The following is an 18,268-nucleotide window of genomic DNA, read 5'->3' on the forward strand; positions in this document are numbered from 1 at the left end:
TCACTAGAGGCACGAAGATATTGGAAGAGCTGAGCCTGAGTGCCTGCCACACTTGCAGGGAGGGCTCTCCCATGGCAAGGTTCTGCTTGCGCCCCTGTCCCCCCCAGCTGGAGACCTCCAACTGTGCAAGGCTCATTTGTCCTTATCTGTCAGAAGAATCACGAGTGCAGGGGATCCACAGCCTCCCCAGGGCAGCAGAAGGCCTGAGAGTGCCAGCAGGCTCTGGTCCAGTCCCCCCATAGCCCTGGAGCTGTTCCCTGCAGCCAGCAGGTGACACAGCCCAGTGGGCACTCAAAACACGGGGCCTGCGGGACCTACGCTGCCTGCCCAGTGACAGCCACTCCAGGAGCATTCCGCCTTGGACACAGAGATGTCCTTGTTCAATCACAGTGGCTCCAAATCTGATGAGCCCTCAGGCTGGCCTGGGAGACTTGGTGGACAAAATGCAGTAGCCCTAAAACTCACAGCCACCCTCCACAGTACACAGCTCCCATCCTGGGAGAAACTGAGGCAGCTGCTGGCAACTGTGTCCCTGAAGCTGGGCCCAGCCACCAGCCTGGCTCACGGCTTCCCCAATGAGCTGCGGTGCCTACGTACAGGATGAACGCAGGAAGTGGTGGTCAGACATGGGCAGCGAGGTGGTCACAGCCCTGCTGGGGGGTGGGTGCCTCCCCCTCCCTGCCACAGCCACCAGGCTCTGAGACAGGCCCTGCCCACGCCGGCCCTGCTGGGAGCCACCATGGTGAGGGCAGACGGAGGTCTGGGAAGAGGGGAGACAGGGCTGTGTGTGTGAGCGTGTGCAAGTGAGTGCGTGTGCGTGAGAGTGTGTGCGTGTGCACATGTGAGCGTCTGTGCAAGCGTGAGTGTGTGCGTGAGCTTGCACCCTCAGTGCACCTGTGGGATACGTTTATGTGTGCATGTGGGTCTGTGTGTGGAGGCATCTGTCTCTGTGTGTACCTGTGTGTGCATGGGTGTTTGAGGAGGGTTCTGTGCACACATCCACGTGTGTCGTGCATGTGTGCAACACTGCATGGAGTGGCCTGTGTGTCTGAGTCAGGTTTCTGGGCGTGTATGTGTGTGTGAATACGGGCTCTGTATGTGTCCGTGTGTGTGTGTGTCCACGTGGTGGACAGACAGCTGGGCGTGTGCCTGTGTGCCTGGGTGTGGGGTCTTGTGTCTGTCTCTGCATCTGTGTGGACGTGTATTTGCATGTGTGTAAATGTGTGCACGGGTCTGTGTCTGCTTCAAGGCTTATGTGTGTGTATATCTGTGTGCATATGCCTGTGTGTCTGTCCCTGTTTTTCTGTGTGTTGTGTACCAGTGTGTGTGTACCATGTGTGTACCTGTGTGTGTGTGTGTACCCGTGTCTGTTTCTGAATGTGTGTTTTCGTGTTTGCATGTGTCTGTACATCTGTGTGTACCATGTCTCCATGTTTGTGTGTGTGTGTGCGCCTATATATCTGTGAGCATACACTGCCTAAGTGTCTTTCTGTGTTGGGTTTTTTGTTTTGTTTTGTTTTATTTGAAATACTGGGGTTTGAACTTAGGGCCTTGTGCTTGCTAGGCAGGCGCTCTACCACTTGAGCCACTCCGCCAGCCCTTACTTCTGTGTTTGTGTGTGCCTGTATATCTGCATGTGCCCCTGTGCTGGTGTCTGTCTCTGTGTGTCTGGTGTCTGTGTACCCTGTATGTACCGTATCAGTGCCTGTGTCCTGGTGAGTCTGTGTATCCATGTGTGTGTACCTGGGTTAGTGTCTGTTTCTGTGTGTCTGTGTACCTGTGTGTGTCTGCACCCATGTCTGTGTCTGTTTATGTGTTTGCATATAAGTGTATGTGTTTTCAAACGTGTGTCTGTGTACCTGTACCGTGTATGTGTACTCCATGTGTTCATGTGTTTGTGTATGAATGCAGATGTGTAGTGTGTGTGTACCTGTGTGTGTATTCATGTGTGCACCGTCGTCAGCACCGCCTGTGGTTGGTGTGTCTGTGTGTCCACATGTTTGCATACGTGCACCTGTGTCAGGTTGTCTCTGTGGTCTGTGTGTCTGGCTTGCTGGCCCTGTGCCCCCCTGCCCCCTGTTGGCAGTGCACAGCTGGCCCGGGAGGCTGTGCCGCCCGCTGCAGATCAGAGGTAGCAGGTGTGTAATAAACCATTAGTCACTGTCACGTTTCTGAGCAGCAGCAGCTGCCCCTGGCGGGCCTGACTGCAGGACGTGCTCCTGCCATCTCCAGCTGAAAAGTGGCTCCCAGGCCACCATGAGCTGATGGAGAGCAGCTGGTAGACGGGGGCCAGTGCCCCATCCAGCCACACACCACAGAGCAGGGGCTCCTGGCCACAGGACAGAGGGTCCTGGCCACCCAGCCTCTCAGACCTGGCTGACAGGCAAGGCCAGTCCCCACGTCCTCTCCTCCCTGTGGCTCCCCTGATTCTCAGTCCCCTCCCAACAGCAGCCCCTGGAAGGCAACTTGTGACCCCAGCCCAGGGATGGGAAAAAGTCCTCTTCAGCCACCTGGTGACCACTATCCAGGGACTTGGGAATAATAAGCCTTCTCCCCAAAGGTCTCCAAATAGGACTCCTCCCTAAGAAACTTCCGAACAGAAGACTTAAAAGATCAGAGAAGCCACACTGCTGTGTGGCGGCTGAGCTGGACACTGGAGCCAGACGGCAGGGTTCCGACCCCAGTCCCCGCTCACGCTGTGAGACAGGGCCTGGCTGCTGAGCCCCTCTGAGCCTGCGGGGTGTTGCTTCACGGATGTGAAATGACACATGCACAGACAAGATAGGTGAGCGCTGGCTGCTGCGATCGTCACAACAGTTTGCAGAGCCTCTGCCACTTGGCTGTGTCTTACAGCCGTGGAGCTGGAAGCCTGGGAGACAAATGAATTTGCCAGGAGCCCCTCTGCTAAAAGTGGGTGTAGCGTGTGGGGACTGTCAACCCAGAGGACTCTGGCCAGTCCTCTCTGCAGGGGCCCTGCAGATGAGCCATGGGCTGAGCTCTGCCCGAAGGGACAGAGGGAAGGGCGAGGGCTCTGGGCTGCCTCCTCCTTGTCCTTCACAGGAGAGAGACCCAGGCCTTGGGCCTACAAGGAAGTGTCTGGAGGCTCTGAGGGCCCAGGGTTAGACGCAGGCACCCAGGACAGGCCTGCGGGCAGCTAGCGGGGTGCAGCTTGTCTTTGTGACACCCTCCTCTGCCGGTTGCCCCTGGGGATGTCCTCAGTGAAGGGTGGGTGTGAACTTGGCCCAGATCCACTACCAGGTCTGAATATCACCTGAGGGGCAGGAATTTCATGTTAGCGCCAACACTGCTGACCCGGTAACTTCACTGAGAAGACCCCACGGTTACGCTCCGAGGACCCTCACTCCCCACTCTCAGACGCATGGGGTCAGGAATGCACTGTCCAAGGTTGAGCATGCTGGGTGGATGCCAGAGGGGAGGGACGGTCCCCTGGGTTGCCTGGCTACCCTGTTCCCCTTGCAAGCATCTGTAGACCCCTCAGCAGCTCTGAGGCCCAGAATCTTCTGGTCAGCCAGGTCTGTCCCTGGCCTAAGGCCCAGTCCTTTCCCTCGGCCAGCATCCATGTCACAGAGAAAAAGAGATAGGCATTGGGGTTGCCCCAAGATGGACATCCCAGATCAAAGTCCGGGGCTGGAGGAGAACAAGGGGCAAACCAGCTGCCTGTGACCCCACCCGTCACTTCCTGGCCTGCCTGTGGCCTCCTCCTGGCCCCACATTCATCCTGTTTTCTAATGAGCTGTGCCTTGGGCCACTGTCCTCTCTGAGACTGGGTTGGGGCCTCAAGTCTCCACTCTCCCCAGGGAACAGCACAGAGCCAGGAAATGCCCAGGGTTCCTTGTGGCTGCCTTTACGACAGTCTTGCTGACAGAAGGTTTGCCCAAGGGGTGCTCCCAGAAGCCTCCTGGGGTCCCAGGAAGGAGCCATAAGGCCACCACCTCCCAGCCTGGGTCCAATGCCATGTGGGGCTGATGGACTGAGGAGGACGGCCCTGTCCACCAGGCCTTGGTGAGGAAGTGCAACCACACAGATGGACGGCAACACGAGACATACGAGGGTGCCAAGGTGGAGTGGGCACAAGCGGACTGCCTTGGAGTGGCCTGGGCAGCACTCCCAGTGAATGTTCTTATTCCTTCCAGCCTATTCTGAGGGAAGCCTGCAGGTGTGCCCAGGACCTGGCACAATCACATTCAAAAACCAAAACCCAACCCCTGGAGGCTGGTGGGGCCTCGTGACAGTGTTTCTAAAAGTGAATTGATGTAGACAGTGTAGTGTAGACAGAAACACAGCAGACCGCAGACACAGTGAATCCTGGGTGGGAGAGGATCTGATTAAGCTACAATTTGGGATCTAGAGGCGTGTGAAAATAAAAGTTCACACCCCAGGAAGGGGACCCAGATCCTAGGATGTGGAGGACATGAGTTAGAACCGAGTCTGGTGTCTGAACTGGGCCTCGGAGCCCCAGACCCTCGGGTAGCTCAGGCCTGGCTCAGCACTGAGACGGATGCAAAGAACTGGTCTACCTGTGCCGGTGAGGTCTGGTCCGTCCCTGTCCCGGCCGCTCGGCTGGCGTGATGCTGGCTGTGACTCCTGGGCAGTCCTGGGGCCCCTGGGCAGGTTCTCCATGGGAAGGCCTGGCCGCAGCTCGGGTTCCCGGGCTGGAGGGTGGATGGCCACAGACGTCTCCAGAGATGCAGATGTGACCTGCAACGGAAGAAGGTAGAGGCGGTGAGCCTGGCCATAGTCATTGCAGGTGCCAGAGAAAAGGGGCTGTTGGTTCTGGGTGTCATTCCTCCCTTGCCAGGGTCTGGCCTTGGTGGTCAGGGCTTCAGTTCAATGGGCAGTGGCGGAGCAGGTCCCCAGTGAGGCCACTGTGTCTTCCTCACCCAGGAACACCAGACTGGATGCTGGACCTCTGCAAGCGCATCACTTGACAGACCTACCCCAGAACTCCCCTGCCCCGTCCCCAGCCTCAAGCAGTGGCCAGCTGACGAGGATTCAAGACAGAGCTGGGGGTGGGCCTTGGTCTGTCCCTTGGGGACTGTAAGATTGAAATCCATCCTGGCTCCGTTGCCCAGTGTTCCCTGGGCCCTGGTACTCGGTTCGGGACAGCTGCCCCCAATGTATTTCAGCTGCACCCTGCAAGTTTGGGGTGTCCTGGGATGGGAGACCAGCTTCAGGCCTCAGTTCTGCTATGACCAGCTGTGAGGCCTAGGCAAGTTCCCTCCTCTTGCTGAGGGTGGTAAAAAGGACACAGAAGGAAAGAAAAGGGCTTGTGGAGTGACTCAAGGCGTAGGCCCTGAGTTCAAGCCCCAGTACTGCAAAAAAAAAAAAAAAAAAAAAAAGACTCAAGGGGAGCACAGGCGTGGTAGGCCCCTGGGAACCAGGCAACCCTGACCTCAGTGCATCTCTGTGGAGTTGCAAAGACCCATCCTGCTGGTACAGCCCCCTCCCACGGGGCCACCAGCCACCACCAGGACACTCAGCCTGTACATGATCACTTAGCCCCCACATGGCTATCCAAGCCCTGTCAGGACACCTAACCCCTACATAGTCACCCAGCCAACCATGTGGTCACCCAGGACTATAGAGGATCCAGCTGGACCAGTAGGATGGGCTGAGTCAGGCTCTGCCAGTTCCCTGGGCTTTGTGGCCCCAAGGGGGGCAGTGAGGACGATGAGGGAAACTGCCATTACTCACCTCTGCATGGACTTGGTGATAACTAGCTCCAGGCCATCCCCAACACAAGGGCTAACTGCAGCCCCCACCTTCCTTGTATTGTTAAAAAAATTGTGGTAACTGGGGATGCTGCCTAGCACGTGCGAGCTCTGGATTCTGTCCTCAGCACAAGAAAAAAACTGTGATAAAATATAGCAGCTCGTCACCAGGTTGACCATTTTTAAGTGCCCAGTCCTTGGCACAGTCACAAGCTATGCCACTGTCACCCCATCCACCCCCAGTGCTTTCTCATCATCTCACATGGAAGCTCTGACCCTACGACTCACCCCAGCTCCCAGCTGTCCCTCACCCTACGCTGTCTCTGTCACCAGCTATTCCTGCTGTCCCATCCTTTCCGAGGCTGCAGAAACAGGCTCAGAAGGGAGCAATAGGAAGAACCTGAGGTCACAAGGTGGGGTCAGCCCTGGGCTTCTGAGGCCCAGGTGAACAGCTGAGTTTCAGTGCTTAGATAGCTCATGTCAGCCCTGGTAGGCAAGGACTGGGGGCTGGTGACCCTCCTGTCCCCTATTACAAGTCACAGGGATGGTGTGGCTGTTGAAAAGCAGCTTTATGCTCTTTCCCTTTTTCCCTCCCTCCCTCCCTCCCTCCCTCCCTCTCTCTCACTCAGATTAGTGCCATAAAACCAAAGTGCAAAACCCCTAAGTGAGATGGATGGCTCAGAAATCCTCAGGCGAGCACAGACTTCACCAGCCCCGTAGGCGAGAGACAGAGAAATTTACTGTGCATTTCCTGGAATGCTTTAATTTATAGGATCCATATGGTGACACAGTCCTGACCGCAGCCCCCTCAAATCCCACAGCGTGCTGGTGGCTTCGGCTGGAGCCAGATCACTTCACTCATTCTCTCACTCAGGGATGGGGTGGGGGGAGTTGGCGCGTCAGCATGGCGGGGACCCCAGAGCCCCAGACAGAGGTGAGTCCTACCCTGCAGGACTTGGCCATCCCACAGCCTTGCCCTGAATCATCACAGAAAATCCTGCCAGAGTGACGCTCAAGAAAAGCAGGCGTGGGGGGGCTGCCGTGTGTCCGTGACGGGTCACAGGACATTGTCCAGCCACCCCAGAGACTCCCACTGCCACAGTTTTATGGGGTCAAACCGGGCAGTGTGCTCATGCAAGCCCTGGGGACAGGGTGGAGGGAGGCGGAGGAAGGCCATGCCAGTCCTGCCTTGACTCCCACCTATGTCCTGCTTTTCCTCCTGCAGTGGGGGGACCAGGGGCCCACTGGGTGACAGCAGCTGCAAACACCTCACAGGGATGGACAGGGCTCCCAGGAAGGGGCTTTGGACATGAGGACAGGAGATGGTAAACATGTCCCTCCCTGGTGGGACCCCCCACTGTGCTCAGCTCGGGTCCAGCAAAGAACAAAGGAGAAAGTCGTCCCCTTTACCTAGCACTTACTGTGTGCCTAGTGCCCGCCCGAGCCTTTACACAGACTTCAGGTCATCCCTCCCACTGCCCCCGGGCAGGAAGCTGGCACAGTGACCGTCTGAGCTTGTCCAATAATTGGCAGCAGAGGGCTTTGAACTCAAACAGTTGTCTGTGACCTCAGTTGGCTTATGAAACAACGGGGTGGGAGGATGATTTTTCACTGGAGAACAGCAGATGGCAAGCGAGAAGATCATGGGGGAGCCGGGTGCAGATGGCAGTACTGCAAGTGTTTGGGAATGGGTGGCCCCCCAGGACAGAGAAGGGCAATCCAGGTGGGTTTCATGGAGCAGGTGGAATTTGATTAAGGCCTCCCGGGAAGTAGGATTTGGAACGGAGGGGGACAGGAGAGCAGCATTCCAGGCACGGGAGACAGCCTAAGCAAGATACCAGGGGCAGGACTGTACAGGAAGTGGTTGCACAAATGCGGTTCCCGACCCTGCAGCAGGCCTCCAGCTCTACACTGCAGTGATGGAGCTGGGACAGGCACCTGCCCTTCCTCAAGGAGTCACAGGCAGGGAGAGAGGGCGAACTGTAAATGAGGGTGGCGAACCCACAATGCTGCGGAGACTCAGTCCTTCTCAGAACCAGCAGGTGCTGGGCTGAAGATGCCAGCCCCGTCTCACAGATCTGACTCTTCAAGAAGCAGCTGGGTGCCCTCTTTTCAAAGCTGCGTTCTCTTGATTACGAAGTGTCAGCAGCTAGTTCAAACCCACGCTCAGACGATGGGGACAATGCAGTGGTATAGCTACTTGGAGACGCCTGGCTGTCCTTCCCGAGTTAACACAGCTACCCTGTGCCCCACAGCGCCCTCCTGGGATGGACCCCAGAGAGCCAGAAGCACACATCCCCAGGAAAACTTGAACCTGAACGGGTCCAACAGCCCTCGGGTGGTCCTGAACACGCCCAAGTGCATTTGGCTCAGGTTCTTCCCGGTCGAGCCTCGGGAAGAAGATGGAACCTGCTGAGGCTCAGAGCGGAAGTCCCCTCGGAGCTGTGTACCAAGCAGCATGGTTTGCTGGGAGCAGCTAGTGGGTAACTAATCTAACCAGAGAGGCTCTGGAACAGCATCCGGCTGTGTTATCAAGGCCCCTGCACTGCTGCCTGCCAAGCCATGTGTGCCTGAATCACGGGACCAGCTGAAGTCATCCTCTGTGAGGTCCTCCCGCCACTTGGACATTTGTGGGGAGTTCGGGCATCTCTCCCCTTCCTTGTCCACGGCTGCCCAGGACTCCGGGGGAGCTCCTCCACCGCTAATGGGCCGGGCACATGGTTTTGTAGTTACAATTATCTTGTGCTAAGCACCCCATGGAGGGTGGATGCAAACAGAAGCGAAGAGCAGCCCTCTCTCACCCTCCTTGGCCAAGTTTACGGCAATTCCTGACTAACAGAAAGCAGGCCCCGAACCACCATGTTCACTGGACCTTCCCTCTGCCAGCACCAGGAGGCCCAGGCTGAGGTCTGTCTTCATTTAAAGTACTGTTAGGCCTGGGCCTGCCTGGGACATATGTTGAGTTGTCCCCTTCCTTGGGGACCCTGGAAATCACCACACCTCAGAGCTGTCTAAGGGGCCCCACAGACCTGACTGTGAATGGCTGGCTAAACTAATGCCACCGTCTCCTGTTTCCTTCGACGGCAGCCACCGGCTTTGACCCCATAGTCAGCTGGTGGGGAAGGGCCAAGAGGGGACATTCCCAGGGCTCTCAAAAACAAATGGTGACTTGCAGCCCTCCCCCACCACCCTGATGAAATCTAGAATTCCATGCTACTCCAAGCAACTCTGCCGTCTCTGAAAAAAATGACCCTAGGTAAATTCAGGGGACAGTCATCATATCCCCACTGCAAAGGGGAAAATGCACAGGCCCGTGTGTGCTTTGTCAGGACAGTTTTATGTATTTATTTTTGGTGGTACTGGGGTTTGAACTCAGGGCCTCACACTTGTAGGCAGGTACTCTACCATTTGAGCCACTCCACCTGCTCTTTGTGCTTCAGATATTTTTCAGGTAGGGTCTTGCTTTTTGGTTTGGACCACAATTCTCCTTTTAACGTCTCCCGTGTAACTAATATCATGACAGGTGTCACCACCATACCTGGTGGAGATGGAGGGCTTGGTAACTTTTTGTCCAAGCTGGCCTCGAACCGTGATCCTTCCGATCTCCATCTCCTGAGTAGCTGGGATTGCAGGTGTGCACTATAGTGCTCTCAGTCAGAACCCAGTTTTATTTTCTTAATTTTGTTAGTCCATGAGGTCTGTAAATCTGGAAACCTCTGATCTGTTTTTTTAAAAGATTTAGTGAGATATAATCCACACACAGTACAATTCATACATTTACCATTTTTTTCTTCTTGCAGTCCTAAGGCTTGAGCCCAGTGCAAGCTCATTTATTTAAATTGTGCGATTCTATGGTGTTTGGCACATTTGTAGTGTTGTGCAACTGTCACCTCAGTCCATGAAAACATTCTGATCACCCCAGAAAGAAAGCAGCCCCTGCCATCTCTCCACCCTGCCCAAACTCTGATCCTCTTCCTGCCTTTGAGTTGCCTCTTCGGGGCATTTCACGAGAGGGATGAGGTCACTGGTGGCCTTTTCTGTTGCATCATTTTTTCTGGGTCTGTCCATGCCATGGCAAACAAACCGTCATGCTTCACTTTAAGAACTCATGATGGCTCAGAGGCCGCTGGGCAGGTCCCTTCCTCCCCTCCAGGTACCCACCCAGCCCCCATCTCCCAGCCTCCCTTGTGCCGGGTCCGGGCTGCTCCCGCCAGCTGGGAGACCTCAGGGGACCTCAGCACAGTGGCTCCACCTTTCTAGGCCTTACTTTCCTCTTCTGAGAGCGATGATGGGGGATCTGAGGAGTTAGTTCTGCTGCAGCACTGGACTGGCCCAGGTGCTCAGGAACCAGAAGCTGACCTCGTGGACAGAGGGTGTAAGGTCAGGAACGGGGGTCAAGGGCACCATGCAGCCCAAATGCTAAGGAGGCTTCACAGCTTTGGCCATGGGAGGCTGTCTAGTGCCCCTCTTGCGGATCTGTCCCCTTAAGTCTCATCTTCGGCCAGCATGGACCCCTCCCTAGGCTGCTGTCTGGAGCCCCATGACGGTCCAGGGTCCCCAAAGTCGATGTGGGGCACATGCTCAGAGCAGACTGATGCCAGGACGGCTGTACCCCCAACTCTGTCTTCCACAGCAGCTCCAGATGCACTCCAGGAAGCCGGCCCAGTTGGTCTTGAGCAAAACAAATGTGACCCGGAATGACCAGGCAAGTTCGGGACTCCCTGTTAGCCTCTGGGAGCATGGCTGGCAATGCCTGCCCTGGACTCACTGAGCACCAACTGTGTGCCCGGTGCCAGCTGAGTGCCTGGCACTCACTCATTGCAAATCCCCCACAGCAGAGGAGGAAGCCAAGGCACAGAGAAACCAAATCAGCTACCCAAGGTAGCTCAGCCAGTCAAGGTCAGGGCTGAGAATCCAGGTCAGATGGTGTCTTCTGCCACTTTCCAGATCCCTGAACAGCACCCAGAACACAGTAGGTGCTCACTAAATGCTAGCAGAGGCCAAGGCTCAGACTGTCATGTGCAGCGCCAACACAGGACCCGGCCGCAGTGCGGGGCTGGCAGGATTGTGCTGTTGGAAGGAGGTAGTGGGGAGGTTTGCTGACTGACTCTGGCTGATTTGCATCCAGAGGGGCCAAGAAAACGAGACAAGGAACACACAAACGCAAGAGGGACAGACGCCAGCGCTGACAGCACAAAAGAACAGCGCCACCCTCCCCCTGCCCCAAGGAGAAGCCAGGCACAGGCAAGAAGCCAGGCTCAGGGAGAAGAGAGGCCTCCCTCGATCCCTTACTGGTCAGCCAGGGCAGTGGGCACAGCACCTTCCAGGCTGCCAAGGGGCCTCGGCCCCCTTCTTGGGACATGTAGGTCCCCACAGGATGGGGATCAGCTGCCAGAGGGGCAGGAAGGGGTTACACACAGGTCAGCCCTGCCACAGGAGCCTGCCTGCCCCCTTTTCCGCCTGACAGTGGCCTACACCAAGGCCACCTGCAAAGACATTGTGTTCAAGCAGCGCCAGTGGGATTTGTTCTGCACGGCAAGGTGGTGCATCAGAGGCTGAAAACCAGCACTTCACGCCCCTTAATTCCCTGTAATGGCTCCCTGACGGCAGGCAGAGAACTCCAAATACCGCAATAAAGGCAGTGATAAGGCTCCGGTAGGGAGATTGGAGCTGCTGAACGCAGAGTCCCCGATAAGCAGACGACTAAAGGGTTATTACGTGTGCGCGGCGACCGGGTGTAATTGGAAAGTTATTAGATATGGAATACACACAGCACCCGGCAAATGAGTAATCAGGGGCTAATTGAGCACGCGGGGGAGGTCACATCTGTGACAGCAATTAGGGGCGCTCCGGCTGCAGCGCTCCGGCTGGGGTGGGGGAGCTCAGGGCGGGTGGGGGGTGCTGCAGCTGGGGGTCTCTTCCTTCCCCGTGGGTTCAGTCGTGGGTGGGAAGGAGCCTTGAGGACAGTAGAAGTCTGAGTGGACACAGGACCCAGGACTCAAAATACAAGATGGTCTTGTGTCTGACTTCAAGCCCCCCAGACAATAGGCAGAGTGTGCACAAAGCCACCCCTGGGCCCTCTGTGATGATTCTGCCTAGCAGGCCAGGTGGAGTGTATAACCAACCATTGTTACACGTGGGGAAACCGAGGCTGAGAGAAACAAAATGGCAGAGGTCACGCAGCCTTGTTCTCCTTCCAGCAGCCACAGTCATCGGGCGTCTGTGGAAGGGGAGGGAGGTGACATTCCTTAGAAGAGTGGCAGCCCAGGCCGAGTGGATGTAGAGGGACCACCAACTGCAGACAGGGCCACTGCCCAGTGTCCGGTTCTCCTAGAGGGCCCCTCTCCCAGCACTGGGGAGCTACTGCCTACTGCCTCGAGGGGAGACAGGTGCCTGCTGCTGTCTCAGCACAGCCAGGCCTGCAGGGAGCCACACCTGGGCCCAGGGATGTTCAAAACACCACTCTTCCTGCTGGGCCCCTTCACCCAGGCCCTGACTCCTCCAGGGGCATTCAGGAGTCATATGGTTTGACTTAAGCCAGCTTTTCATCCACACCTCTGTCACGCTCTCATATCTACCACCCACCTACCTAACCAGCCTCCCATCTATCCGTCCACCTGTCCATCCATCCATGATCCACCTGTCCATCTATCCACCCACCTGTGTGTCTATCCACCCACCTGTCCACCCATCCACCCAATTGTATGTCCATCTGTTCATCCATCCATCCACCCAGCTAACATTTATTGAGCACCTACTCTGTGCCAGGCACTGTGCCTAGGAGAGAGAAGCATCCCACCCATAAGGAGCTGATGTCCGGCTGGGGACAAAAAGCACTCTGACCTGAACATGAGTGTTGGTGGGTGGTAGAAGTGCCATAAAGATAAACCACGGGGGACAGGGTGGGGTGGAGATGGAGTTTTCAGTGGGCTTCACTGAGTAGAGGACATCTATGCCAAGACTCAAGGGAGGCCCCTGGGAGACGGGCTCAGAGTCCAAGGGCAGCAAGTTCAATGGCCCTGAGGCAGGAACGTGTTGCAAAGTGCTTCTTACAGGGCCAGACGTATTTCCAGCTTTCCAGGCCATGGGGTGATTGTTGCAACTATTGGGCTTTGCCCTTGTAGCACCTAAACAGCATCAAAGTAAATGAAACACATGGCTGTTCCAATAAAACTTTATTTACAGACACTGCAATTTAAATTATGTATAATTTTCAGACATGGCAAAATACTGTCCTTCCCTTTTGTTTTTTTTGTCAACCATTTAAAAATGTGAAATAGCTCAGGGGCCACACAAAAACAGGTGGAAGTGGCCCACAGGCCCCAATTTGCTGGTCCCTGTTCTAGAAGCAGCAAAAAGGCCTGGGGGCTGAAGTGGTGGCAGGTACCTATGAGCACCAGGTACCCCCCAAATTCACCTGGTTAAGAAGAAGGCTCCGTCGGGAGGGGCCTGTGTGAAGAGGAGCCAAGCTGGGAGAAGTGGTGATGGTGGGACCCCTGCAACCACTATGTTACCAAAATCTCCTGATGAACCTTCAGGGAACAGAGGTGTGAGGCACAGCAATACGCTTAGGCACAATGGCTCCCCACCTCCTCCACCCAGGCTGTAGGGACCGCGTCCTGAAGAGGCTGGGCAAGCAGACCCCGAAGCCCCCTGCCTGATTCAAGACCAGCTCCTCCCCTGTGAGCCTTGTGCCTACAGGGGAGGCGCTCCACCTCCCAAGGCCTTGGGGACAATGGCGCTGTCTGTGTCCTGGGTGGCTACTGCCCAGCTGGGGCTTCACAGGGTAACTCAGCAGATGTGAGGTCTGTGAACACGGCCCAGTGACGGTCCCTCCCTCCTGCCACCCCTGCCTTCTGAGCAACTGTCTCAGTGGAGGCTTTGAGGAAGAGCTGTGGGCTGGAAGACGGACCAGGCTCCGGGCAGGCCAGGCTCAGTGCGGGGTTGGCGAGAGCGGTGCGGGTCTGCCAGTCAGCTACCGTCAAGGGCCCACAAGGCTCACCCTGAAATGTTCTTGGCCTCCATGGCGAGGACCTCCTGGACTTTCCTCCTCTTGGGCTCTGTCCCCTGGTCCCTTACTAAGCAGAGATGGATGTGGTCCTTCCCACTGCCATGTCCCAGTGCCACACACACACGAGGTATAGGTCTTGTATCCCAGGCCATCAGCCTCTCTGAACAGCACCCTGCAGCCCCAGGCCCTGCACAGCACATGGTGGAGACTTCTCTGAGTTACGGGAGGAACCACATGCATGCAGGCCTGGGGGGGCAGCCAGTGCAAAGGCCCTGTGGCAGGAGTGCACCTGGCTGGGCCTGAGGAGTAGCAGGTGGTCATGCAGAGGGAAGAGCCAAGGCAGTAACGGGCCCCATTTGGAGGACTCTGGCTCTCACCTGGAGTGAGCTGGGGCCCTGGTAGTGCTCACCTGCTCCGAGCCAAAGAGGTGAGATCTGGCTTTGGGTTTAACTTTTAACGGTTGGGACACATGTACAGTGACCTGTACATGTGTCACAAGCAGAGACAGTGCCCATCCGCGTACCCCACCATGACACCACACGGCTCACAGCACATGCCAGGCCACACACAGAGCACAGCAGTGACATGTCATGCTCAGGGCTCAGACTTTCTGGTTTGGCTCACACTTGTGCACACGTGTGTGCATGTCTGTGCACACACGTCTGCTTGTGTGCGTGCACTTGTACACAGTGTGCACACATGTGCTGTGTGCATGCACGTGCACACGTGTGTATGTGTGTGCATGCGTGTGTGAGCACCCGTGCTCAGCCCCAGGGAGTTTCAGCCCCTGTGCAGGCTCAGCTGCTGCTTCTGTCCTCATCACCCTGTCCCCTCCTCCTGTCCTTAGGGCCTGCACCTGGCTTTACCCTTCATCGCCCTCACCCCCTCTATTGTAGCATAGTGTTCTCCCCTCCTCGCCCCCACCTCCTTTGATTCCCCCAACAGCTTATTAACAGCTAACCCTTAAGGTGTGTTCTCCATTCAGATAGGGTCCAGAGGGGGCTGTCAACCTCCTGAACATCACACAGCCAAAAGACAGACGCCTACCCCGGTGCACTCTGAATTACGCAGACACAGATTTCTTGTCACGTACACCCCGAGGATGGGGGACCCAACCCAGCAGGTTGTAAGAAAGGCTCCAGAGGGGCTGTGAGGTCCCCACCCTGTGCTCTGCAGGGCTCAGCTCGACCCTGGCCCCACAGAGGGTCCCTGCCCGTGGCGGGCGGATGTGACATAATTACTGTGGAAGGCACCGAGCGTCACCCAGGGCAGTCGGTTTATCAAGCTCTGACAGCATTAGCTAAGTGATCACTAGACTATTAATTTTTCTCCCAGCCCTTGCCAGGGGTGTAGCGGTGAAAAATGGCAGCTGAGCCGTGGGGACGTTCTTCAGGGTGACAAAAGTAAAAATAGCTCTAATTGAAGTTGATAGAAATTATACCCTTTACGAACACGCGTCAGGATGCACTGGCTGTAATGTGGATTAACGCAGGGCAGGGCTCTCATCACAGGCAGGGGAAACCGGGTGACAGCTGTGGCAAACAGCCTCATGGGTATTGTCATGTCTGCTTGGTGGCCCCAGGGTGCCAGGGAGCTGGCAATGATGGGCAGGAGAGCTGAACACCTCACCAGCTCAGCTATCCACGGCAGGGGACTCAGGCAGCCAGTGCCACAAGCCCTGGAGAGCTCCAGGGTGTCCTGGACACTGGGTTGGTCAGGGGCCAAGACCACGGAGGCATTTGCAGCCAGGTCAGTGACGCAGCCGCCAGCTGCCACCTTGAGGCCCTGCTTCCTAGATGTCCATGGCCTCGTGTGACTCACTCGTTAAAACATGCAGCTCGGGGGAGAGGGTCACGGAAGTTAGAAACAACGGTGTGTTCGGCCCATGGTGCCATCATCTCCAGCTAGTGAGAAGGCTCCAGCCTAATAAAATCGTCACCAACACTGGCACAGCGTCTGGTGGGTGCTGCCTGACCCCAAGTGCCCTCGTGAATTTGAGCTCACTTCATCCTCCCAGTGGCCCGAGGCAGAGACTCGTCATCACCACCATGTTCCAGAGGGGACGGCTCGGGCCGGAGGGCTGCGTGACCCCGTGTGATCATGGGCAGGGCCCACCCAACAGTCACGCTCCGGCTCCTTTGCCCCCATCCCAGGGAAGCCCTCGGCTGGGACCCAGAAACACCTCTATCATCCCAGAACCCTAACTAGGAACAGCACGTGCACCAGTCCTGAGCACTTGTGTGTCACTGTTCAGTGACGAGGACAATCTGTTTCCTTATCTATGAGATGAGGCTCCCCAGACCTCCCAGGGCTCTCGTGGGTGCCCAGATTGTGCCAGGATGGGGGCTGGGGGCAGGTTAACCATAAGACAAACCCGTGCATTAACGTTAAAGTGTTGATCAGGCTGTGACCAGGCCAGGCAGTGTCCCAGTGAGCATTCTGGACATGACAGGTGGAGGAAGACAGATGTTAGGACAGGGACAGCCACCCTCTTGGGCCCACAGGCCAAGAAGAAAGGCATCAGAAATGCAAGTGAGCGCACGGCCTCGTGACATTGTCTCAAGACACAGTGGCAGAACCTAAGCCAGGTGCGGTGGCCACACCTGTCAGCTCAGTACTTGGGAAGCTGAGGCAGGAGGAGGCATCCAACCCTGGAAGGCAGCAGCAATTTTTGTCTCTTTTCCCTCTTGCCTTCCCTGAAAAGACCCAAAGGGGATAATTGGCTGAAGTGAGTCCTGGGTGAGTGGACAGGGGAAAAAGGGAATGGAAGCTTCCAGAAAGGGCACGGCAGAGCCATGTCAGGCTGATCTGCACTGCTGGGCATTGGCTCAGAAAAACTGTGGGAGCTGTGAACAGGCCTCAGCTTGAGAAGATGAGCGGGAGGCAAGAGCCGTCCCTTGCCGGCTATGACAGTCAGTCAGCCTGCACCGGTGCCCACAGGGTTCTAGCACAGGCCTGCGGGGAGCCACTTGCAAACTAGCACAGGGTTAGCACAAGGCCCCCACAGCCAGCCGACACCCCTCCGGGCGTGAAAGTCGGGGGACAGCAGCTGGGAGGCCTGGGGTGACGTGGCGCTGATTCTGCCCACCACAGCTCTGGGAAGCAAAGACACCTGGCACACCTGCCCAGTGCCAACACGCCCAGCTGGGCTCTGCACCGTGTGCCCGTTCCTTTCTCAGGCAACACTAATGAGGCAGTGGGAGCAGCTCCCTTGTGCAGGTACTGCCCCCGTCACTATGGGCTGTGTGGCTCTGGGGAGGTTCCTGAGCCTCTCTGGGCCCCAGCTTCCTCCTCTGTGAAATGGCTGTAATGAGGCACCCACATCCCTTATGAGAACACCTGGCCTGTAGCAGCGGCTAGATGAACCCCTGCTGGTTTTATTTCTCCTGCCTGCCGTCCCTGAAGATATTTATTTAATGTCACTTAAATTATTTAGTCACCACAACGAGCCAGACAGTGGCTGTTCAAATGCTTTACACATCTTAACTTGCCTGGTCTGGCCAACACATCCACCAGGTAGGTGCTTTTACGCGCCCACTTTGTGGAGGAGGAGACCGAGGCACAAAGGTGGAAAGTCAGCTGCCTTGGGTCACAGAGGGCCTGCTCTGCACTGAGACTGTCGTCCTCAGCCTGTGCTGAGCAAAACTGCCTCCTCGGAGCTGAGTGCTGGTGGCTCCTGTGTGTAATCCTAGCTACCTGGGAGACTGAGATTGGGAGGATTGTGATTTGAGGCTAGCCAGGTCAAATAGTTCGCAAGATCCCATCTCCAAAACAACCAGAGCAAGTGGACTGGAGGTGTGGCTCAAGAGGTAGAGTGCCTGATCTGCAAGTGCAAAGCCCTGAGTTCAAACCCCAGTCCCACCAAAACAAACAGACATACAAAAAAAAAAACTGTCCCCTCAGAACAGCCCAGAAAGTCAGAGGGGGGCGGGTTTCAGAGGTCCCATTGTCCAAGGGAGGGTAAGCAGTTTACAGTGGACTAGAGGAGAGGGAGACATGATGAAGCCAGTCAGACACAGAGTAGGGAGAACTCAGTGCAGGGAACAGAGAGGAGGGCAGGACCGGCATCCCATAGGAGGTGACACAGAGCCCGCCCTGTGCATTCCAAGGCTCCAGGTGGGAGGGACTTTGGCACTGCCCTGCCAGCCATGTTCCACATCTTTACTCTGATCCTAGCTACTCAGAGGTGGAGATTGGGAGGATTGCAGTTTGAGGCCAGCCCAGGCAAAAAGTCCTTAAAAACCCCATCTCAACCAATGGCTGGGTGCAATAGCATATACCTGTCATCCAGCTACATGGGGAGAATTGTGGTCCAGGTTGGCCTGGAAATGAAAGGCAAAACCCTATCTAAAAAATAACCAACACAAAAAGGGCCTGAGTTCAAACCTTAGTACCACCAAAAAAAAAAAAAAAAAAGTTTACAGCCTCACGCTCAGGCAGGGAGCTCCTAGAACAAACTCTTGTCAGCCCCGTGGCTCAGTGCCAGGCTTACTTCAGGATTGTTGAATGAATAAGCAAATGAAAA

At 56.2% G+C, this 18,268-nt stretch overlaps 1 protein-coding gene across 4 annotated transcripts in view; it reads right to left on the reverse strand.

Moving 5' to 3' along the window:
• Gse1 (Gse1 coiled-coil protein) overlaps window positions 1–18,268 on the reverse strand; it is a 361,804-nt gene that overhangs the window by 226,173 nt on the left and 117,363 nt on the right. For all 4 annotated transcript variants that reach the window (XM_074055530.1, XM_074055529.1, XM_074055528.1 and 1 more), the window contains exon 2: window positions 4,539–4,719. In XM_074055530.1, coding sequence (XP_073911631.1) covers window positions 4,539–4,719 — 181 coding nt within the window. The remainder of the gene's footprint in view (window positions 1–4,538; window positions 4,720–18,268) is intronic.

Source organism: Castor canadensis, chromosome 15, assembly GCF_047511655.1.
Source record: "Castor canadensis chromosome 15, mCasCan1.hap1v2, whole genome shotgun sequence".
In the NCBI taxonomy this organism is placed as follows: Eukaryota; Metazoa; Chordata; class Mammalia; order Rodentia; family Castoridae; genus Castor; species Castor canadensis.